At 37.9% G+C, this 25,760-nt stretch overlaps 1 protein-coding gene across 4 annotated transcripts in view; it reads right to left on the bottom strand.

Moving 5' to 3' along the window:
* Positions 1-21: 21 nt before the first annotated feature.
* slc24a4a (solute carrier family 24 member 4a) overlaps positions 22-25,760 on the bottom strand; it is a 29,320-nt gene continuing 3,581 nt past the window's right edge. Inside the window, exons 2-17 of one of the 4 annotated variants that reach the window (XM_039667189.2) lie at positions 22,999-23,112; positions 12,910-12,986; positions 12,520-12,594; positions 11,825-11,909; positions 11,637-11,740; positions 10,034-10,108; positions 9,352-9,377; positions 9,217-9,270; positions 8,583-8,728; positions 6,836-7,005; positions 5,767-5,911; positions 4,540-4,706; positions 3,734-3,848; positions 3,515-3,627; positions 3,357-3,422; positions 22-3,106 (exon numbers count right to left, since the gene is read on the bottom strand). In XM_039667189.2, the coding sequence (XP_039523123.1) occupies positions 2,954-3,106; positions 3,357-3,422; positions 3,515-3,627; positions 3,734-3,848; positions 4,540-4,706; positions 5,767-5,911; positions 6,836-7,005; positions 8,583-8,728; positions 9,217-9,270; positions 9,352-9,377; positions 10,034-10,108; positions 11,637-11,740; positions 11,825-11,909; positions 12,520-12,594; positions 12,910-12,986; positions 22,999-23,112 (1,685 nt within the window). In that variant the 3' untranslated portion in view covers positions 22-2,953. Of the gene's footprint in view, positions 3,107-3,356; positions 3,423-3,514; positions 3,628-3,733; positions 3,849-4,539; positions 4,707-5,766; positions 5,915-6,835; positions 7,006-8,582; positions 8,729-9,216; positions 9,271-9,351; positions 9,378-10,033; positions 10,109-11,636; positions 11,741-11,824; positions 11,910-12,519; positions 12,595-12,909; positions 12,987-22,998; positions 23,113-25,760 lie in introns of all 4 variants that reach the window. The other 3 variants (XM_089120516.1, XM_039667197.2, XM_039667181.2) reach the window with 3 other exon arrangements.

A 25,760-nucleotide genomic window follows, 5' to 3' on the forward strand; every position in this document is an offset into this window, starting at 1 on the left:
TGCAAGACGGACACCCCAAAAAACATTGATAAACTGTATAATTTAATTTGTTTCGTCATACAATACTCGTATGATTCATATAGTTATTCATATTCGTTTTAGATTATTGCTTTACATTAAAATGCATTGGTTGGATACATCCACTGCTTGCAAGACAATACATTCAAGTTACACACCAACGTCTTATGTTGAAAATCATTAAATCTGTACCTTACAGAAGGTTTCTTAAATGCCGTTCCACTCACAGTGCAGCAGGTCACTTGTGAAGCAGTTGCGCATGTATCTGTGCATGTGTCTTAAATAAATCAAAAGACTGCATGAGAAATTCTCATGTGTGTGCATATTCATGCCTGACAGAGTCATTTGAAGCATTTTCCTTGAAGTTTCTGTCCTCTAAAGAGACACATACAATGGAGAGTGCATATAAGACAACTCATGTGAGAGTGCTATACAACTGGCAACAAAGACATCCCATCTGAAGTGACCCAATGAAACAAATCAAACCACCCCAGAAGTCAGAGGTTTATAAAAAACAAGGTAAAATTAAAAAAAAAAAAAAAAAAAAAAAAAGTTTTCAGTTCAAATGGTAGCACTTACATCAAACATGGCACAAATTATCAGCAACAAAGTCAATAGTAAAGGATAGTGTGCTGACAAGATTCAAATAAATGCAGTAGATGAATGCACAAACTATTGCACTGGAAAAAAAGAGAACTCCCAAAACAACCAGGAGAGAAACAAACAAATTTAACAAACTAAAGTACTAAATTATTGGCAGCATAATGCTAGAAAGACTATATAACATGGCAACCAGGCATAGAAAGAAGCTTTCAATGCTCCTCCAACATTATGCATATGGTGTATCCATTTCAGCTGAATAATGTAATCGTACAGATCACCACTGAAAAACACCACAGAACAAAGACGAAAGAAAAGAGTCATCAAGACAACACCGTCATTCCGCACAACACAAAGCCACAATAAACTAAAGTTGGCTTTCTACAGAATGGCAATAACGTGATGTCAGATTAGATGACAGAATCAGCATGCTCGTGTAACAGCGGTGGGCGATTTCAGCAGCTTTCACAAACATGGCTCCACTATGAAAATATAATCCCCATACTCAGCCCTCACCCACTTAGATTGCATATATCATATATAATGTGTACATCAAATACTGCAACACCTGTCGTTCTGCACACACAACAGCACCTCCTAGCACTTGACAACGACAGGTTCTACGACTGACAAAAGACACAAACACGTGTTCTCATAAGCTCAAGTTCAGATCTCCTGAGCCCACTAGCAGCCGAATAGGGGTCCGGTAGCTGCCATTTATGGGCGACTCTCAGGAGACCTGTCAAGAATATGCTCAGGTCATATTTCACCCCAAAGTACATTTTCTACCTCAAACTCACTACTGTAATTTTCATTACAGTGATGGCAAAAAAATAAATAAAAAAATCTCATAATTACGCAAAAAACCTTAAACATTTCCATGTTTCATTTCATTCACATAATCGTAATGATTTGAAAAAAAAAAAAAACATTTACATTTTAAAGAATAAATTAAGTATTTTTAATGTCATGGTAATATTTTTGGGATTTAAAAAGTACTCAACTGCCATGGAAATAAATGGTCCTAAACATTTACTTACTGTACTTGCACAATATCATTTATGTTTTTTCTTTTGATTTTAGGGTGAAATATTACCTGGGCACAATTTCGTGAGATTCATCCTTATAGGGACATTGACAGTGAGCTCACAAAGCTTTTGCCCTGCTTTAGAAATGGCTTCTTTGTGTCAAATCATGCATTACGGACAAACGGTAATAAAGATCCAGAGAGAGAGGTACGGGTGCATTAGGAAAAAAAAGATAAAATGGCCTTTTGGATCACATGTAAATCCACCCCCCACCCCTCATGTTAGGAAGCACTAATTCAAACAGGATCAGTGATGTTATATTTAGACATAAACCACAAACACATACATTTATAGAATGTTTGCAAAATCCAGGATCCTCTGTGATGTCATCAGTATGCATACGAAATATTAAAGCAGCCACAGTTGCCAGGCTCATCTTCCACACTGCTAAAACAAGCAAAGAGCGGTCCTGAGGGTCGTCTGCTCTGGTCTGAACGAGAGGCGAGGAGCAGCTTTTGAGGTGTGCTTTATGATGATCGGTTCCATTGACTAATGCAGGTCAGGAACGATAAACGGAAACCAAAACATATCTAAAAGAGCTTCAGAAGCTGGTCCCTCTCGCTAACCTCTCCATTGGGCACCTGCCAGAAGCTCTCAGCAGGAAATATATTGTCCAGCTCATTTGGATTCCAGAACATCTCGCCCCCTGCTGCTTGATCCATAACAGAAAATGCTTCACATCTGTTACGAGTCTTATTTTCAAGAGTTTTCTTGGGTTTAACGAGCTGCGAGAATGACTTTCTTGCCCGAGGGCAGTGATTTCATGTCAGGCCCATCTTTTTGTTGCACCACATTAAGGACATACTTAATTTTTTTCATACTGGAGGAAATAAATTAATGTGATATAGATGTTTTATGCCACATATAAAGTGCATTTTATTCATAGAGTGTCTTAAGGGAAGACAGAAATTAGAAAAGGTAGATTGCTAATGCATATAGGAATGAGCAGCATTCTTTGTCATTGCTGTGTGTGCAGTTTGTGATGAAAGTGTACAGTCTGAATCATCCAGCTTCAAACAATCCAGTGAAGACAATTATGAGCTGCATTGTGATTGTCCAAGGCTCAGGAGTGGAAGAATATCCAGTTATAAAGAGAGCTGCCAAGGAGAATTTTATTTCCTGGAAGTGATGGAGAGTCAACAGTCTTCTGGGTAATGCAGTTCTTCCATCTGAACCACAATGGTGTGAATGTGAATTGGGAGACAGTGGTTTTCTTCAACAGTAGAGACCCATGAAAATCTCCTGGCCTATAATTCCTCGAGACACATGGGCAGGTTGACGAACGTGAAGACGTTGTATTCAATCATGACGGAAAAGCAGAGGAATATTACATACAGCACAAGCACGTACACGCCCAGCTTGAAGTCCAATCTCCACCTGTTCACATGGATCCCCAACACCTGAAGGTAGAGAAACAAAATCAAGAGTTAAAAGTCAGAGCAAAACATATATACACAGCATATACTGCAAAATATACCCAAAATACACCCATATGAATCAGAATCTAATCAAATCTATATACCCAGCCAGAGAACATTTAAAGAATTTAAGTCTCCACTGGAATTAGGAGGCCTGACTAAAACTAAAATAGGGTGATCACATATAGTACTTTTGTGTTTGTATAGTGAATTGCTCTTCACATTTACTCACGGTTAAAGCGACCGAACCAAGCAGCAGGACAACGGAGTAAACCAGTCCTCTACTGTTAATTTGAACCTGCATAGGACACAAAAAATAAAAGGTTATTTTACATTATTTGTGGCAGTGTATGTGTGCGCACATGGTTGAGGAGCGACAAAGACAGATACCACAGAGCCATAGTTGACAGCCATCGTCTGGATGCCCCAGGGTACGCCGAGCCCAACCAGGATATCAAAGACGTTGCTGCCAATCGTGTTCGAGACAGCCATGTCCCCCAGGCCTGAGCACGTAAAGACACAAATCCAGAGTTGGAAAGTAAGCTCACTTTTGATAAAAGATAAGCAAAGGTAAGAAAACCAAGAAAAGAAAACAAAAGAGAGCTCTACCTTGTCGTGCGACAATAAGACTAGCTATGCAGTCAGGAACACTGGTGCCAGCAGCCAGGAAAGTTATACCCATTATGACATCTGGGATTCCAAGAGTGTATCCAACGACTGTGACCTGCACACAGCAACCCACATGAGAGCCTCAAAGAAATGCATATACTTAGTAAAAAAAGTAGCTCCTTAGCTCCTAAAGTAAGCCAAAACTCAAACAAATATTCAGTCAAAACAGAGACATTTTCAAACTGGCGTCCGAGGACCCCCCGGGAGTCTAAATAATCTTAAAGGAAAAATTAAACCGTTTAAAAAAAATACTAGGATAGTCAAAGTTGACTACAAACCATATGACCACACCCACACAAGCTGTTCACATGCAAATGATCAACGTGAAGGAACGCAGAGCTGTAAACGCCCATTACCCGTTAAATGCCTCCCAAGGCATATGCCTGTCAGTGCAATATCCCGCTTAGTGCAAAATCTTTCTAAACTTAATTGATATTTATTCGAATTATTCATAATGTAAAAATGTTTGACAAAACCTAAATGAGTCTTTATACTTATATTTTTATTCTTCAATTTTGCTTCAATATTTCTGTTTTTGTATACGTGTACTTGAATCGTCAGTACCAAGAACAATTCCTTGTGTGTGCAAACACACTTGGCAATAAAGCTATTTTTGATTGTGATGTGTTAAGATTTTAAATATTCTGCATTAAGACAATTTTTTACATTTAAATACTAAATTAAATTAAATAACGCAGGAAAAAGAAAATCCAAATACAGATGCTTACATACACAAAGGAACTCACCATCCACACCATGATGTAGGAGAAGGCAGCTATCCACAGCGTCGAAAGGAAGAAGGACAGCATAAAGCAGAACTCCCACCGCGGCTTGGCACAGTTGGGCACGGTGAAGTACAGCAACACCAAAATGGGCCAGGAAATGAAAAACTTCACTTTATCCAAAGCGCCCCCTACAGTCACATGGTACAGCATGTCACCAATTAACACACACACACAAAAAAAAATTATGTTCATGGCATTCATTTGACCATCCTGTCCTTTTATTTATGGTGACTTAGGAGTTCACTGGGCGGGCAGCACAGCTCACAAGAAAGAAAAAAAAAAGGAAAAAGCCATAATCAACACAATAACAAGAGATCCTGTATCATGTGATTCTCAAAACTGAGCTTACACAAATTAAAACAAGTGCAATGTTCAAATAATCTTTATAATTAGCCTAAATATTGCAATTCTTTGCGCTACAGTATTGATATAATTGCGTGCGCAAAATATCTCGATACTGAACAGAATTCCTCCACCACTATCTATTATTAACGCAGCGGCCGTCAGCTAAGTCTTCACGTCATGTCACTGCACTTATTAATAGCATCACAATTTCAAAAAGAAATAGCCAATATAGGAGGAAGATAAAGGAATTAGCACCACAAGTTCTTTTTACAGGGATTAAATATGTAGAAAAACTTCATGAGATTGAGTTCAGTGACATTTACAGCTACCGCTATTCACTTCATACTATATCACGCTACACCGGAGCTTCATTAAAAGCATACAAAAGCTTAGCAGGCTATCGATATGAGTCCGGATGGGTGCGCAATTCTTTGATTTGGACTCTTCAGGATTGAGGATTTTTCAATCATCACCGCAAAGGTTGATCAATGTATTTTTATCACCAAATTATAGTAGGCCTATCTGTAATCATTTTTAAACTGAGTTTACAGGGAAAAACACAAAACAAAATTACCAACAAGATTAAGTGCATCTTAAATGAATTTGCTGCATATAGTTTGATCCATGAAAAACTACATAACATGCGTATATACTTTGATAGGAGTATTTCGTGACGAGCTGTATTATCACCGGCGGTTTAGCATTTTTTTTTCCATCAAGATGGCGTGACGTCACGCGGGACGTCCCTATAAGAACTATGTGAATTAGGTATACACATTTCAGATGTCACCACATGCAGTTAAAGATCCAACGTGTTAATGTGTTAAAGTCAAACCGCCTCACCAGGCAAGCTGAAAGGAGATGACATCTCACTCTCCAGCACCTCAGAGAGTTTGTCCTCTGCTACGTTGCCATTTTCCATGGTGTCAGCTCTCTGGTCAGCCACCAGCACTTCGTCCCCCCCATTGGCCATCTTCCCTAGCCGCTGCTGCTGCATGTATAATGAGCAAAAACTGAACAAAAAGTTCACTCTTACCCACCCTCACAATCTCACTTTTTTTTTAATTGATATACTTTGAAGGAATAGTTTTTCACAGCCAGCATGATGCTATTTTTCTAAAACACGTGGGTTAGAAAACAAAACAAAAGTAAATAGCAGATTTTCCCCCCATTTTCTGGGTGATCTGTCCATTAAAATGTTACAGTGACAACCTTGTGTCCATAACATTCAGTTTAACACCATTCACAGCTCATTTCTTTCTGAAGTAGCTGACATGTCTCTATCAAATTCCTCAGCAGTCTTTGTATCAGGGGTTTGAATTTCTAACAATTCTTTGAATGCCAGCATGTGGATATTTATAGAAACAGTTTAATCAGCCTCACACCCAGAACTGGGCTACCTGATGAGAGATCTCCACAGTGCTGAGTTAACCAACAAAGACGGGAGCATAAGCTATTCACAACTCTGGTTTATAATCCAGTCTCTGGGTTGCCAGAGTTACACTATTACAAACCTATTATAAAAGATGATGCTTGAAAAAGCTACAATAAGTAAGATGGACGAATTTAAATGGCATGAAATGTATTGTGTTCCACTCATGCTGTTCTAAACCTGTATGACTTTCTTTTTTTCTTTTTTGAAGAACTGGTTTTTTTTTGTCTATATAATGAAACTCAATGGGGTCCAAAACAAAACTTAAATTTTTCCCTCCAGAATATCTTCTTTTGTGTTCTACAGAAAAATTTTATTCAGGTTTCAAACACGAGGACTTTTTTTGTGAACTATCCTTTTAAAATGGGCTTCGGGTACTCAGTTTCCATTACAGTGTTAAAATCATCGTAACCCCAAGACTTCTTAGGATTATTAGCTTATCTTCTCAGAGATGTTCACTCAGCAGGTGAGTTTTCTTACCTCATTGATGATAAGTCGGCTTGCCATGCGGAGACGCGTCTTGGGTCCAAAGTGGTTGGTGATCATGACCCTGAGGCCGGCCTCGGGAAACCGATAATGTGGAGGGCTTGAATTTATCATCTCATCCACCATCACAACAGAGCCCCTAGAGTATGTTTTACTGGGCTTTACTGCGGACACGGAAGAAAAAAAAAAAACATTTGGTACACATGCCCAAAACACACAAAATGTACAGTATTTGGTGACCATAAACCTAAACTCCCAAAAGAAAAAAAGATGTCACAGATTTCAAAAATCTAAAGGCCTGTCTGTCAGTGAGAGACTGATTCCTGCTGTGATATAGACTGTAGGCCTACCTCTGAGCCCCTCAGTATACTGTCAGAAACCATTAACACATAGAATAACGACATGAAATGAAATCTCAACCATCCTCCAGATTACAGATGGACATCACAGGAAGAGCTCTACTGCCAATACACCATCAACAAAGACACACAATGACCAAAGATATACTTTCAGCGTTTCTCAAACACTCGTTTCTGCCATTTTTTTTGTTCAAACAGATTGTCCCATCCCAATTTCATACCATAAGACTTCATTGTTGTTAGGGTGTCGCAATATGTCGCTATTGACTACTGTGTGAAATTTAACCCTATAAAGCCTACTGTATCATTTGATACACACCAAGGACGATAACTATGAAGATACAGTTCAAAAAATATTTCTCGATATTAAAGAATAGCAGAGTTCACTCCACATTTATAACTATAATGACATAATATTAGAAATAATATAATTTGAATAACCTTCAGAACGATTATATCCAGCTGATGTATGATAAAAACATTGACAGCAAATCCATCCTGCTGTAACAAGCCGGACATATCATCTTACCAAGAGATCATTTACAACTTATATTTATGTGCATTTTATACAAGTAGTCTGCTATACTGTTATAAATATTTCATTTATTTACCTACACGCTTTTAGAATTTCATCTTTTTGCCCATATAAATATCAGGCCTATATATATATATATATATATTGGTGACATCAATCAAAAAGCAAAGTCGTTTTAGAAGCAGAGCAATTATTACATTTCGATCAAAGATTATGAAGACAACTTTCTTTTCTTTGGAACTACATGCTCTGATAAATTGTGCACAATAAGACCAGAAACATCCTCAATTCTGATATAATGTTGACAGTACCATATCTATATTTCACTTGCCTTTGTCCTTAGAAGATATCTTAAAAAAAACAAACAAACAAAAAACTCGATGAAATGAATATAAATCTTATTATCCAGGCACAGTGATAGATACCATTTTGTAAAAAGAATGGAAGGATGCATCACTGGTACTGGGAATAAGAGACAGACAGACACACACACACACACACTGCAAGATGAGACAGGAGCCAGGGCAGATTTAGTAAGGCTAAACAGACAGGCTTCAGCAGGGGGGTGACAGACCGCCACGCAGCACACCGGTTAGAGCTGCACTACAGGACACTGTGCTCTGAAACAGAAAGCGCACCGCAGATATTCAGCAAGGAAGCAAAGTGTCAGTCTCTCATAAGAGATGTCAGATGGCTACGCATTCGTTAAGTGCTTTTGGCATAGGTTTTACAAACAGAAGACATACAGATATTAGAGTGGAATTTAAAGAGAACAAGATCCGACTTTGTTGCAAGCAGCAGAGGGTTAGTTGCTCTCCCATGAGGAAGCCTGTCTAGTTACCCTTACCTGGGCTGAGGAGTGGCCATGATGCATCATCCCAAAACTGCCTATAACATTCATTACCATCCTCCATCTCGCTGCTGACCGCGTTACCATTGACGACACCTTTGCCTTCCGTCCCCGCAAAGTAGTTTTGAATGCTAGTGTTAAACCTTAAAAAAAAAAAAACACACACACACAGAAACCGATTTAAACAAAAACTCCAAAGGTGTAAAACAGTGAGATTTTACAGTATATTATCTATTGATAGTGCAGCAATATATGAAGCACAACTCGCACAGAAATCACTCTTAAACCAAGCCAAACTTCCTGTTGGTCAACATGTCGGATGACCAACTTGAACCATTGCAAAATCAGCATGAGGAAATCATTCACCCTTACACGGAACTACCAATCGCAAGGATTCTTGTTGAAACAATTGGATTTCACCCATACACAATAAAAAAATGTTAAAAAAATTAACATTGTGACCTTAAATTAAATTTCAATACCACAAAGTACTTCGATAAAACAATTCTTTAGTTATTTAAACAGTTAAAAATTAATGCGCAAATTATAAAAGAAAAAAATATTTGAAGGCTAAATGTTTTAATTAAAATAAAGACTCTGTTTAAATGAGTAGACAAAAAGAAGAACTCACTTCATGATGACGATGTAGCCAACATACATGAGAATCAGTACCAGACTCTCCCACCTGCAGAGAGAGAGGAGGAAGCCAATCAGATCTCTGCCATCAATCAGTCAAGATAAGGTATACTCAAACAGGTTCACTTACCACAAAATCTTGTCATCATAAATAAACTGAAAGAAATATACAGTCTGTAAGTAATCATGGAGTGGCAGCATAATTCAGTGCACATTGTTCTATTCATTATGTAGTTTTTCCATATTAATATATTATGGCATAGGTTCATCGGTTCATATTATGGCATCAGTTCATCAATTGGTTCATCATATAAAGCAATCGTGTTTCTTCAGAAAACTTGGACTAAACCACTCAATTCATATGGATTAGTTTTACAATCTCATTATGAACTTTTTAGCATCAAAGTGGTAGTTGCGTAGCTGTCAAAGGAGGGACAGAAAGGTCTGCGATTTCAAAGTTCTTTATTTATGCTCTGAAGATGAACGAAAGCCTTATGGGTTTGGAATGACACAAATGTACATTTTTGGGTGAACTAACTCTTTAACAGCATCTTCGATAGATGTTCTGAGTGGTTACTGGCCCATATAAAAACACTAACAAATGGCAGCAAACATCACTTCCAGTTTCTTCATAAAGGCTTATAAGCCATTGTTTTACAACCTCAGAGCTCATAGTATATTTGTCCTGAAAGTGTTATGCATTATTGCTAATTATCTCAGTTTCTCTGATGAGAAAGTTAATGGGATTTTTACTTCCAGAACCTACTCTATTGCACCATTCAATTGACCGATCTCATTAAATTGACACTTACTGCAATAAGGGCAACCACAGAAAAAATGTAGTAGGTCGAATCTCGGAATACAGCATACTTTGTGAGATAAACAACCTAATTGGAAATGAGAAGAGTTTTGTAAACAGAAGTCAACAAAAACAACATATTTTATTTTTTTGTGTCAGGTCTACTGTACCTTCAAGTTTGCCACATGCAACAACAAAGTTTATGCCCGGTTTCACAGAGCAGGCTTAAGCCTAGTCCCAGACTAAAATGCATGTTTGAGCTGTCTTAACTGAAAGCAGCTTACACCGACATATCTCAAAATATTTAAGGGCATTGTTTTGTCTCGAGATGAACATCATGTCATTTATAAAAGCTACTTAAACGTCCTAATTTAACAAAGGCCTAGTCCTTGGCTTAGTCTAAGCCATGTCTGTGAAACCAGCAGGGGCCGATTGCAAAAACTGCTAAAACTCGCCTTACAAGGTATGCCTAGTTCACACTATAATCGCTTGCAAAAATATCTAGCATGCTAAACATCTGGAGCTGACTTGATGGCCTTTGGTGTCACGTGTCGAAACGAGCAACAGCCAATGATCAGCTTATCACATCACACAAGCTTTTTGTATTTGTAACTATCGATGGCAAACGACAACACAAGCAGGCAGCTGCTTTTTCATTATAGACCATTTTGCTAGATGTAAACAACACTGGTCCAGAAACACTTCCTGTTTCAGTTTGTAACCGTTTTCTTTATTTCACATGTAAAGAAAACATCTAAAAGATGTTGTTTAACTTTTTGATTCAGTTTTACATGTTCTGTCGGTTGTATTTTATCCCAGCTTTTGTGTAGTGTTAAAAAAAATAAACAGGAAGGGCTTCTGGACCAGTGTTGTTTACATCTTGCAAAATGGTCTATAAACATGTCTGCTACCCGCGTGTGCTTATCCATCCTTTCACCCATATTATATTATAATAGAGTCGAGAGTCGAGAGCGTTGTTGGGTGACAGTTGTCAGCTCGTGTAGTGTGTAACCCCCTGTTGCAGATCATTTACATAGTGTCACGTAGTGTGAACACCACAACGACTTCAAGACTCCAGAGCAAGTCTAAATGTAGTCTAAACAGCTCAGCGATCTGCCCCCGTAAAGTTGTGTAGTGTGAACAAGGCATTAGGCTAATCATCAATGTTTTCCATTAAGACAGTTCATTACTTTAAGTCAGTAACATAAAAACATATAATGATTTAATTTGACAAAAGTAAGACCCTAACAAAAGTTACCCCTGAATAACTGCTCATTGGTCATACTACTTCTTAAGACAGTCTTGACATAATAGCTGTTTATGCAACTTGCCCCCAAGCCTTAATTTCTCAAAAAAAAAACAAAAAAAAACAGCAATGTACTTTTTTAAACCTTGTATTTATTTTGGTCAAACTCTTAACTCTTAGACTGATTTATTTTTAAACATTCGCTTTCAAAAATTCCACTCTTTGAAATGAGAATGAGAGAAAAAACAACAGCCAGTCTAGAGAGTAATTTTCACAGTGCAATGCTCAGATGAAAACACGAAAAGGTCAAGAGTTGCAGAAGCTCCGAAGGAGGGAAGCTGTAATATAGAGCTAAAAAAAACCTGCTCACCTGCCCAGCAAAAATCCCACACACACCGATGATGCACAGGATGTTGAACACAGCTGAGCCCACTATGGTACCCACCCCCACATCTCCATGTGTAATAAACACACCTGCAGAAAACAAGAGGGTTCTAATCCACAGTAACTGTTGTCACATGACTAATGCATAAACAAGCACCTGTGCGTGTGGCTCACCAATTATAGAGGCAAACAGTTCTGGGGCGGAGCTTCCAGCTGCCATGAAGGTCGCTCCTGCTACATCTTCACTCAGGTGCAGTTTCTAATAGATGGGGGGGAACATACAAATTCAAGCAGAGGATGTGCGAAGGCCATAATTAAAAGGTCTAAATAAACTCTAGAGATGTGCAAAACTGTCAGTGGGTTGCACAAACAATTCCTTGTTAGTCATTGAAAAGATGTCCATAAAAAATCTTCCAAAATTACTCTGTTCTACCACAAAAATAACAGGTTCCTAACTACATGAAGGGAGTAAATAAACAACACATTTATTTTTTAGTAAACTATTCCTTTAGGAACACTGTATAATTAGGGTCATGTCACTGATCAGACATATTTCTTAGGGGTATTTTGACACTAAATGCAGAGTAATTGACATTCAAAAAATAAAACAGCAAAATAACTCATCTTTAATAACAGATTTTAGAGGATTACGCATGAGAAGTTGTACAGTAATTTGGTGATTTTTTTTTACAAAGGGATGCTTTGATGGCTAAAGCACAGCACACAGTCAACATACCACAAACCAACCGTCCTGACTTATACCCAATAGAGCTAAATATGACTATAACCTGAACTAAAATTCAGCATTAAAGCATTTTGGGTTTAGAAGAACGGGTAAAAGCTCATTACCACTGTTCATTTATTCTTACCTCACAGATCTTTTCTAAAGAGGTCACAAAGTAGTCATCACAGACAATAGCAAGGGCCAGAAACATATATAAAGCCTGAAATGGAAAGCAGAAACCACAATAAACCCATTAAAGAAAGACAAGAATGAGATAATGAGCACCATAATGGGGTTGATGTGCAGAAATAATTTAAGTGATCTCATGTTCTAGAAGCAGTTGTTGACAGGGTGGCCTCAGTGTTGTGAACTCATATTGGCAAACTCATGACCAGTCACAAATGACGAAAAAAGCTGACAAACTATTTATATTTGTCATAAAATTGTCAGACATGCACCATTTATCCTAGATGACAAGGTCAACTGGTGAGCAAGGCTAGATGTAGATTGACGTCCACACACAAAGGTTGCCTACCGCAAATATGTGTAGCAGAACAGCTCCTTGTGTACGCTGTCTGTTGGTGAACACATCCATGGGGAACTCGAGGATGGCTGCATTGGAAATGAGAAAGAAAAGTCACTTTTGCACAAGTAGTCACTTTCCATGAAAGTCCAAAGGATGATTGGAATGTGTGGGCAACAGAATATAAATGATGCCTACCGACATCCTAAATCAATGCAAGAAAAATACATTGTATGTAGTACACCTGGTCACCAGTGCATGGGACTGCATTTATTATTTCACACACACTGACACAAAACAGCCATGGGTAAAGCTCAATTTTAAAATAGGAAAGAAAATTGCGGATACATGATAGCATGCAGTATCTAGTAAGAGAGCCTATTCAGTGATGCATCCAGAATTGAGCTTTGCTAGTGGGATGCCTCGCTTGCTAAACCTAGTACTGGGTTGAATATGGATCTCACTGTAAGCATGATTTTATGTTTAACAATAAGAAAGGGAGTGCAAAATCTTGAGTCCAAAATCATTTTCTGTGATAATCAACATTTTACCACAAATGCAGTAGACAGAGCTTAAATCCATATCGTTTATGTGCCTCCAAGGCCTGTTAGAGCAAAATCACTAAACATCAAAACCTCACAAACACATGGCCTGGGTAGGTCACACGTCAGTACATTCTGTCATAGCAGCCCTGTTTGTGACCCCGGCAGCCCTGTAGGTCAAATAATTCACAATGGCACAAGATGCTCCCTTTCAGGGCCACACTACCAAAACTAATCAACGTCATGCCATAATCTATAAAGGCATCCGTCCCTCTAAAGCAAATTAAATCTCTCTAAAGCACTTTTGGTCTACTGATGGTGACAACCATATCCAAGTTGCCACGATGATTCCACGGTGTTGAGCGATACCTTGACTCTGATACCGGTTCCATAATGATAGTTTACTAGTTTAAAAAAAGATTACATTACCTAAAAAACTTGACACGCACCCCATTTATGAATGATTGGAATTCATTACCATTCACACATTTAACTAGCCTACTAAATATGAGGTTCACAAAGCGTTTGTAAATCCGGAGGAGAGTTAATGGGAAGATCCGTCTTATTTGCAAATTACTCCGACTGTACTAAAGTTTTTTGAATGAGGACCATTGTACGCACAAACGTAAATTTTTTATAAAAAAAAAAATATATATATTATTTTTTTTAATTACAAATGTTATTCAACTACATTTTCTGCAGACAACATGAGTGGATCTTTGGGATGGCAAGTGTCCATGATATTCTGGGTCATATATACCCAGAAAATATATATATATATATCTGGGCCCAGGGTTTTGCTCGATTTTTTTCACAAAGCAGCAAAATAGACATTTATGGTCCTATAGACTTAAATATGAAAAAACTAAAATGTCTACTTTATGTGTGCATTTACAATCAAAACAAAATATTGAACTTTTTTAAAATAAAGAAAATAAACATGGCATCCTTTCTGCCTCTCTGTGAACTGGTAGGTGAAATCAATTGACAAAACAAAATTTCCCAAACATTTTTTTTCCTTCACAGCCCATATTAATAGAGCTGCAAAAAGTTATTTTTTCTTTGCGCATCATGCCTCCTGTCGCTCTTTGGCGCCCCCAAGGGGAGGTGCGCCTCACCTATTGAAAACTGTTGCTCTAGGCGACAACATTAGTCAAAAGTCTTATGGACACGTTTTGTAGCCTTATTTCAAAAACTTTAAATTTTTTCAATAACCATGCATAAACATTCTCTCAAAAATACAAACATGTTGCTCACATATGTTTGTGCTGAAAAGAGTGTAATGACACCTCTGCCATTAATATATTTATAAGCAACTGAAAAAGCACAAATGTCAGGGCATGTCAAAACATCAAGGACCCCAAAAACACCTAAGACCCCTAAGGGGTAATGCAAGACAGACTTTTCCACCCATATTATTATCCTTCAAAGCAACACCAAATGCATCAAAAACAGCTTAAATCTACTGCCAACATTTTTTCAGTCAGAAGAACTCATTAAAACACTCAGACTAATAGCTCTCCTCATTAAGTAATCTATTATAAATGACAGCAGTAGCGTGATGTTTTATCACAAGCACCATCATCGCTTCAATTGTAGTTATCTGAAGGTTTGAGAAAAACTAACGACGTTTAACATCTCAACGTTTTACCCATCAAGCGGAAGAGTCATTGGTGCCCTGATCACATTTCCCTTCCCACAGCTTGCCCCTCCCATATCACAAGGAGAGGACACCCTCAAGGTCGTCTCTTGAGAAAACCCACAGAGCACATGCAGACATACAGAGTGTCATGCACAGCCTACCAGAAACAAAATACACACACTCCAGACAGTCACAGCAGCCACATCCAAGAGAACTGAACTGCTTGATGCTACTGAATACATTATACTTGCATATACCCTAGTAGCTTTATATTTTGAAACCAAAGGCCTATGCTAAAAAAAAATTAAAATAAAAAAAAAATTTAAAAAAGTGACCCATGAGTGTATGCAAAAGTTGACCACCATAATGCTACGGTGTTGTGGGTGGTTGCTAAGCAGTTGATAGGGCATTCTGGGTGGATGTGAAGCCATTGATTGGTGGACCCAAATCAAATCGCCCACCAACAAGACTCTGTTCTGGTCTTTAGATATAGCACAGATCCCTCCTTCAACAGGCGTTTTAGCAATCGTACCATTTCGCCCATCAAGCAAAACCCATACAGAATGTCTGATCGTTTAGAAAACTAACAGCAATTTTGTGCAACAAAAACAATGAAAGTCAATGGGGTCCAAAAACATTGAACCTCAATGACATGTTAGAGTACAAAAGAAATAAAAGAAATGCTTCCCATAATGAAATGAATAGTTTTATTTATTATCAAATATTGCAAACACAGAAGGTCAACCATGCTTGCTTGACACGCGAGAACAAATAAGGTTTAGGGACAATGCATAAATTAGTAAATATGATTACATATCAGCAGATATGAAGCATAATATAAATATGAAGCAACCATTTTCCATAGGTGCTGCTTCTGTAAGATGGGACCTGATGTGGTATTCAGCAGGACCTGCTGCTGACTGTGGAAGTTGTTTTTATCCAGGTTGATGCACTTGTGAAGCACCGCAATCTCTTGCAGGTAAATCTTAGGAGCTCTGCCATGCTGCATCCATTATTAATTAAAGTACCATTAAGAACAACCTCTCCCTGTCTCTGTGGGCATCATGACAGTGCTTTCAGGTCGAGGCTTTGTCAGCGTCCCCAAACAAATGGTGAACAAAACACAGTACAAGCACGTACGTAAGAAATCAAAATTATGTCATGGATCGACAAGAATAGGTGAAAAAAAAAAAAAAAAAAAAAGACTATTAACTATTCATTTCCTTCTCTGTGGGCATCGAGATATTTCACATAGTGAAACTGCGCAGCGCTTCTGGGTTGTACGTCACATGTAAGCACACTTTCATGTGTGATGCGCGGGACGTACAACCTAGAAGCGATTCGCAGTTACACGGCGTGAACTAACTCGAGGACAACAGAGAAGGAAATGAATAGTTGAATAAAGTCGTTATTTTTGCGCACAAAAAAGTATTCTCATTGCTTGATGAACTTAAGACTGAGCCAATGTAGTCACTTGGACTATTTTAACAATTTCTTTAACTTTTCCGGTAAGTTTTGGCTTCGGCTTTGCGTTCTACAGTCATCATTCATTACGTTCACTGTGGCGAGCAGGACGAGGCTGAGGGCCGTGGGAGAACAGCACGAGGCCGGTGGCGTGATTACCGATGAGAGACACGTGTGAGACGCACCGGTCTCAAATCTCTCACAGGGGGGAGCAGTAATTTTCTTAGCAATGTAAAAAAAGCACATCAACTGATCACTTGTTCTCAAGTTCATGTAAGCACTACATTCAGAAAAAAATTTATAAATAAATAAATTCATGGCTGTCTGTTGCATTGAGTCTCTGCTATGGTTTCATTTTGAAATTCTCAGTGAAATAGAAGGAAAACCAACAATATTGTTTTTAAAATACAACTCAAATGTTCATTTATTATTCATTTAACTGTTATATAAAAATTAATATCACATTTGCAACTGTGCATGGGAAAACAGCCCTCTTGCAATGTGATATTGTATAACATATCATATAATAAAAGACAAACTCATTAGGGAACATACCTATAACTGCACACATCACGCGAGAAAGCACGAGAGACAAAAGCGATGTGCCTCGTATATCATTAAAGCAATGATTGCAATATCAGAATAGACAGTACACATTGCACACCATTACGCACAATGAATGAACTTACAATTGTACTGACATTTACCAACTTGCTTCTCTCCTCTTGTTTCACGTGCAGGAGACAGATAATGCTGCCGCAAATGTGACGTGAAATGTCACGAACAAGCAAATCCACAAAGAATGAATAAATAGAAAAAAGTCTGCTAATTACATTTAATTGTGCAAGTCAAATTGGCATTGAAAATGTAAGAAAATCTAAAATGTAATAAGACTTTTTATGGCCTTAAATTTAAAAAAAATCTAATTTAAGACTTAAGGATCCACGGAAACCCTGGAGAAGCATCTCTGGTAGAGTAAAACCGTATGTGCTTCTTTGTCTCCTGTCATCTGATGACCTTATCCATCAACGTCTGTTCTGATGTGAACACACATGGCAGGATCAGCGCCTCACAGTTGGACATACTGTGCTAGACGTGTGTGTGGATGTCAGAAAAGCGTCGCTACCTTGTGCAAGAAATCGTAGGATGTGTTCAGAATAACAAGGGCTGAGCTATTCCTTTTATGTATTTATTAAATGATGAACATCTTGCAGATTCTGTATGCAGAAATGAATGCAGTTAATTGTAACGTGTTCACCTATAGGACTCTCAAAGTGGGCTGGGCATGAGTGATTGCTGGAATGGGCTAAGCTAGCCTAGCACCCACCACAAATTAGTCTATGTGTGGGAAACACTGGACTGTTACCATGCTCTCGGTTTTTGATTATCAATGCCTGTGCTTCACGCAAATTGGACACTGAGGAAAAGGTTAAACGTTCAGTTCAGCCTCGATTTTGTATCATCATTAGTAGGTCTAGTGTTCAAAGTTGTAAAGAGTAACCAAATTTAACAAAACAATATAATTAAAAATTTAATTCGAATATCCAACGGTATTCTCGGTATTGCAAATCCATATCATGGTACAACATAATACAGGTAGTCATGTTGATACTGGTATAGCGCCCACCCCTAGCACAACCTAAGACTTATTTACTGCTTGATTTGAAAGCATAATTGCACCAGTCAAGGTCTGTAAGCATTTCAATGTTAAATAGTCTGAGTCTTTTTCTGAATAAACAGCGTAGCTGAACAGGAGCAATCCGGAAAGAGCACCATTAATTTTGGATGAAATACAACGCCGACTCTATCCCCATCTCTATCTGACAAGCCTCCCGCTGTAACAGAATGTTTTCTTTATTCAACAGCTTTACAGTTATGCAGCATATCTCAGTGTATTAATCCATGTCAGTGCCTGAGCATCTTAAAAGTGCACACACAAAGCACAACCCTCTACCCTTTTTCCTTACATTTTTCACAGACTGGAAAAGATTGATCGAATCGTTTGCAAGTTCCTAAAATAACCCCTCTAGTACAGGCACAGGAGCATTCTGCTTATTCAATTTTCCGTCATCAAGCTGGCATCCAACCCAGACTGTCTGAGCGCTCTCTCTCTCTTTTGGATTACTTATTGATTTGAGCAGCTTCTGAGGAGCATAAACATAATGGAGGACGCTCTCAAAGCACCAGCATGTTTGCCAATGTGAACGCCTCTTCAGTGAGATTCTGGTTCCCAAAAAAAAAAAAAAAAAAGCAAAATATCTTTTTACAGCTATAGATTGAATTGTGCATGTTTGAATTCTGAACATAAATACAGAAAGAATAGTAATAAGTGCTGTTCTCCCTTGAGAATGCTGTTTGCGTGTTTTTATTAGTTCAGGGAATAAAGAAATCATGGAATTAAATGTAATACCTTTTAAGACCTTTTTAAAGACCCTTCCATACATTAAGACCTCATCGCCACTTGAAGTTTTAACTGTTACATTACATTTAGAGTTGGTTGGACTGAAAGGGGAAAAAACAATAATAATAATAATTGGGTCAGTCCTAAATTGACAGGGTCGGTCGGGTTAGGGCAAACAAGAATATTTTTAAAGATGCTCTGACTCAAGTGTATAACTACATTTGCACTGCTTGTGCTTAAACGCTTTTGTTCTTTGAGGGTTCTTAAAACTTAGAACCGGTTCTCAATTCACATCTCACAAACACAACAACTCTCATGTCCGTAGCCATTATGCCCGATATTTTATAACATTACAAAATTCAACTGTAATAAACATTTTATTAGGTTATTTATTTCGTTATGAACGTTCACCCACCAGTGGGACGGATCCCTTTTGAGATTTACTCACCAAATGGAAAATCTACCCGCATTTGGCGCTTGGCGGGTGTTAATTTCAGAACCTGTGCATTTTGCATGCATGCTATTTGAATGGCGGACTGCTATGCAACTTCCATAAATCAGTGTGCAATGGAAGGAGTGTTTACCAAGTACTAAAGCTGCTACAATGAGCTCTTCAGAGGAAGCAAACAAACACTGGATTCACCAAAGCGTGCAAGGTGCATGGTATAAAATCCTTAAAAGATATTTGAGAGGCACTTAGCATCAAGTAAACTTGATATTCTCTATAGTCAGGACTGTTTACAGAAATTCCACTTAAATAATTGCTACTCATTACTTTTAGATGGATGAAAATTGTGACCACAAAGTTGCAAGACATTAAACAAATTGCTTAAAGTGTAGTCTGTGCAAGCTTTCACAGAGATTGCTGTATCAGTACTTGAAAGCGCCGCCACTTTGCACATTGATTATTACGGTATCATCGATTTCACTTTTACCTGCTTCTAAATGTCACACAGCTAGAAACTCAGGCTGGTTATGTCAACTTTTCTTCTGGGAGTAGCTTATTATTGGCCAGAACAATATTGTGGTGAACTGTTAAATGTTTTACACAGTGAGTATAATATACTGATGTTTTGTGAATATGAGGGCAGAAACTAAACCTCTGAAGAGAAACTGCATTAATGAACTAAATCACCCTTTTTAAATTATAGCTATAGGTATGCGTGGGCACCGTGTTGAGGTCTACAGCAGGGGATGAACAATGCTTTGAGGAAAACATAAGATGTTTAAATTGGAGCTCAAATTAAACTAAGGTTGTTTTTACACTGGAAGTTAGTTCAGAACGGGGAACTGTTCACATGAAAAATTGCTAATTTGAAAGCAATAATGTGGACCTGGGGGCGCACTGAGGTCCTAAACCCGAGACAACCTGGAGGAGGTAGTCTGAGTTTGGTTGCACTTGAACTGTGCAGTGACTTGCATGAATGTAAAGGCAACAGGGACTCAGGTGCGCACTTGGGACAGCAGTGGCTCAGTGGTTCATAGTTTGTCTACAAACCGAAAGGTTGGTGGTTCAATCTCCGGTTCCAACTGACCAATTATCGAGGTGTTCATGAGCAAGACACCTAACCCCAGCTGCTCTTGATGAGCTGGATGGTGCCTTGCATGGCTTACACCACCGTCGGTGAGTGAATGTGAGGCAAATGTAAAGTGCTTTGGTGGCCATTGGGTCTATGAAAAGCGCTATATAAATACAGTCCATTTACCATTACCATTTTGTTCAGGAAGAAAAAAAGTAACTTGTTTGTGACGACGTAAGATGAATGCAAATACACCAGTGTTTGAGAAAATCAAGTTAAGAGGAAAAACTAGACCAGCGCTGGGAACAATCACGCTCGAGCCGCAGCAAACATGCTCAGTGTAAAAATGGCCTAAGAGATATACAGAAAAAAAAAATATCAGCATTTTTACCACTGTGAGCCATTCTGCAAAAGGAATGGCATTCGGAAAATACCTTTATCACCAGATAGATTGCTGCATAAGTTGTGTTAAAGGATCATACCCGTATCCATGAAGGCCACCCAAAAGGTTGGGTTTTCTGAAGTTGAGAATTCTGAAACTCATTTTTATTAGAATATTAAATATTGTTGTGGACAATGGCCTTGGAGTCAAAAATGTTGAGAGACAGTGTCTTAACCCATCAGAAGTGTGATGCGTTTTTCGCCCATCAAACATTGTGTAGGCCATCCTACAGAAAGAAGGAATGTAGTGAGAATGTAGTGTCTAAATCAGTCAAGTTAAGCGTATATTCAGCTTCATAAGCTGTTGTCTTTTAGTTTGTCGTGAAAGGCTCTATTTTACTAATGTTGCATTTGATTAATTTGACAACACCAAGATGTAATGCTTTTCTGCTTCATCTCAGATTACAATGGTCTCAAGGGTATCTTTGTAGGAGGGAGTTTTGGAAAAAACAAGGCATATCTTTTTCAGCAGCACCGCACCGCTAACTGCATCAATTCTTAAAAAAAAAAAAAAACCTAGTCAGCATTGCTGTACATTACAGTAAGAAAGAAGTGCTCTTTGCAAACTCACACGCAGCAGGATGTAAATGCATTCATAAATTCACCCTTATGTAGCTGGCAAAGACCTCAGATCACCGCTCGCTCACATTCTGGCTGGGAGCAGCGAGGCAAAGATCCACTGTCAGGGTTGACAACGGCGCATGGCATAGCACTGAGCAAATGTGCATGAAAGCTGTGCTGTTCCACAGCCCCCAAGACACTGAAACATTCATTACAGACAGAGAACAAATTGAAAGGGCAGATTCCATCAGACCACAATGACAAACTTACTCGGCTCACAACTCTAATAGAGAGACAACCCCTGACACGTTCCAGAATCTCACGATGCAGTGCATGCAGGGTCACACACACACACCAAACTGTGGCATCCGGGAAAATGAGAGCAGAGAGGTCAAGTAACGAAGTACAAATACAACCGCGGGATAAGTGGCAAAGATAATCATGAGTGAGAGCAATCCTACATTATAGGGTCAAAATATCCCCACAAAGATGCCAATGTCCGAAAACTTTGTCCTTGTGGGGGATATTTTTTATTTTTTTTGCAAAAATTCTATCTTCCGCTTCATGAAACACATAGTGATGCTCAGTAGTACACATATGTGGTTCTTTAATGTATTTGCATTGTACTAAAATTGAAATATAACTGAAATTCATTTTCCATGGGCATATGGAACAGGTAGTCCCAAATTGTTCAACATTAACATTTTAATATAACATTATAGTCATTATGGCTGTTAGAAAAATGTTTTTTTTTTTTTTTTTTTTTTTTTTAAGGAGGTGGGGCAATGTACTATAGGCCCCTGTGGCACGGTCTAAGCATTTGTCCTTAATGGATTTTTTTCCTACATTACTTTTACAGAAGTCTTTTTAAACCCTAGTATCTATACTTTTACTTGAGTAATGAATGTGAACACTTTTGACACCTCTGAATGAGAGCCCTGGGGCAGAGATGCCAGAATTCCCAAGATATATCCTAAGATCTGGTCTCATCTTCCCTAGCATCTCCTAAGGTCACAGCAATGTCGAGGGGACAAACATCTAAAAATAACCTTATTGCTTCCATTTATAGAACACAAAAAGCAAAGCCACAGATCCATTTTCTCCTAAATTGCTAATTTTTTTTAACAATTCTTTTGTCTTTCCACAAAGCTGCTCCGAGCGATAAAGATTTCCAGTCAGGGCAGCTTAATTTACTGTTGGAACAATCCATTTCAATGAGTTTTCAGGACCATTCCATTAACGTTCTAATGCATATTACATTTTGTTCAAGATTTATGTATTTATCAGCATTGCCTTGTCAATATCTTTGACAATAGACAAAAGGGGATAAATGAGAAGCAAAAAACATTTCCCAAAGTGTGGGTCAAGGGACGCAAATAATAAATCACAGACATTGACATTTCTTTATGTGGAATACATTTATTTTCTAACACTGTGTCCTAATCAGACTTGATGAACTATGAACTCAATGTGAACTTAAGTGTAGTCTATGACAAAGCTGGTTTCAGTTACATTTTTTAATTTTATTACCTGGTCTTGTGCAGTTCTTCTCCTCAGTCTCATTGTCTCCCGCTATGGCCATAAGCCTTCGCCCCAAGTGATCTCTTTGAGCAGCAAAACCTTCCTGTATCACCAGCCCATGACCTGTGTATGAAGATGTATCTCATTACATAAAATAAAATATTCAGAATTATCTGTAAATATAGAAACTTAGGCTTTACATGTATTGTATAAAATATAAAAGATAAAATAAAATTTATCTTAGTATTTTGTTAACCTGACACATTTCTGAAAAAGTGTTCATTTAAACAGTAAAACATTGTTTAAATATAACTTAAATGTCACTGAATAATTTATGTTTGTACATCACCTTGCATTACATTTTATATCATCGCCCCAAATATGTAATGAACGGTTAACAACTTGGAGCTAATTAGCCAAATTACTTGTCGTTTTGGGGTTTGGTGTGTGATACTGTGGCCATGATCTGCCAGGCTTTCTGTTTTAATCAGTGTTCCTACAGGATGTGCATTGTATCATGGTTAGCAGCACCAAGGGGTATTTAGTTTGGGAAAATCTCAAAGAAAAAAAACTAATAGGTGTGAAGATCCAGCCATGCATACTTTACTAACAGCCAGAGCTTGAATTAGGATTTTGTGTCTGCATGTCTATGCTTCAGCACATCACTTTTCCATGAGGATATGCAATGAGGTCCACAAAACAAAAAAAACAGAATAATTACATTTATCTTGTTGTGAAACTAAGCATAGCACATTTACTGGGGCATATTTATTGGACAGTTGGCATTACAGCTGTTAATCACTGAACACATTGTTTATTCATGTTATAAAATAATAATTAAAAAAAACACCCAAAAACAAAAATTCGATAAAAAAAAAAAAATTAAATGTGTGGTTACTGTATAGCATGACAATTATCCAACAGAATGACTAGGCAGCTGTAGCCATAATTCAAGTTGGCAATCTGTTCTATTTTTGAGGATTTATGATATTCAATAGCATAGACACTTCTTGAACGCCTGATTCTTTCACCAATGTGGTCTGATAATTTGTATAATCGGATAATTTTACCTCTATATGATGGCTTTTATTTGCATAGGCTAAACATTGAGCAGCGAACATAAACAGAAGCTTGACCAAACCTGCTTGAAATGCAAAAACAAACCTCATTGGCTCTTGCACGTCAAGTGAATATGCTTGAGCTTCCATTTTTTTTTATAAGATATGTTGCTTCTGTATTCACAATAAAACTTGCTTCTGTATTCACAATAAAAATGTTGTTGTTAATTTATTTTAAACTTAATAGATATCATGTAAAAAAATCTAGTAATGAATATTGCGGGAAAATTCTTAAGTATCGAAAATAATCAAATCGTTGGTTTAAGAAATCGGTATCACATCGAATCGAATCTTCAGGGCTCCGATTTACTCCTACCTAGAGTGACATACTATTGCATTTGTGTTATGTATTGCAATAAATGTGAAAAGACAGAAGCGACAGCTTGTGCGGACTCATGTGTTCTACTACAACAACTCTTCCTCTTCTCATGGACTCATCACATTGGCCATTGTTGTGGGTTCCTGAGGGCAAGGTTTATGTACATTTTAGGGTTTGTGATGTCACACCCAGGAAGAACCTTGTGTAGTATTACTCTGTTTATTCTCAAACAGCAACATTACACACTAAGTAAAGTTAGAAAAATAAAATCATAATTAACCACCCATTTAAATTATTTCCAATGCCAGTTTAATATACAAAAAAAATATATAACAATTCCCCTGAAAAGTGCAACAAAAAAAAACTTTAAAGAAAAAATGTTTTACCAAAATGGTGTTTTTGATGAGGGTGATGACAACTTTCATTTTCGGGTGACCAATTTCTTTATACAAAAAAAGATATTTTATCTCTTGATTCTGAATGAATGAATACTTGCGATGCATTAGTTGCAGCCAGATAGACACTGAAATCAACGCCAGCAAAACCTGTCAAAATATTTCAACTGCTCCTGATTCAGGAACAGAATGCCCTACTTACAGCTTATAAGTAGCAGAAAAAAAGTTCCAGTAAAGTTGTGTAACAAACTGTCACAGGAGGACAGGATAATAAACTCAACAGCCATAAAGTTTGTTAAGCAGCATTTTTAGCCCGCACTAACTTCTTTAGTTATTGATGGAGCTAAATGAGAAGATGCAAAAGAACAGGAATGAGAATTGGGAAGCAGGAGTAATCACAGCAGGAGTACACAGCAGATGGGCTCCTGACAGACTCATCAGATATGCCAGTATTCGGAGAGCCATTAAGCAGAAAGCACATATTCAGCATCCTCATCATTACAATATCATGTGCAGGTAATCCCTTAAGCTGCTTGTAATTTTGCCGTAATTAAAGTCAACCGCACCCACTAGTATTGCTCAGCCAGACAGGCAATGCTGTACACTTTGCAGACAATGAGAGTAAGTGGAAAAGTGTGATATAAATCGCCTGTAATGAGAAATCTGATTTGCTTGTACGGCAGGAAAGGGCTGTACGATTAATCATATTTTAATCACGATAATGATATCTGCTTCGCTTGATTAATTCAAAATAATCGCCACCATATTGGCTCGCTCGTTATTTATCCTGAGAACGATTTTTTATTTGACATTTGGTCATCTTGCATTGGTAACAAGTCCTAGCTAACATTGATGTTTGTGGTTGCCAGATGTAAAGAGCTTAAATCCCCCAAACCAGTGTTGGTCAACTTAATCACGGTCCCCGAACTGATTTGCGAT

The sequence above is a fragment of the Pimephales promelas genome, chromosome 15, assembly GCF_988280905.1.
Source record: "Pimephales promelas chromosome 15, fPimPro1.hap1.1, whole genome shotgun sequence".
Classification (NCBI taxonomy): domain Eukaryota; kingdom Metazoa; phylum Chordata; class Actinopteri; order Cypriniformes; family Leuciscidae; genus Pimephales; species Pimephales promelas.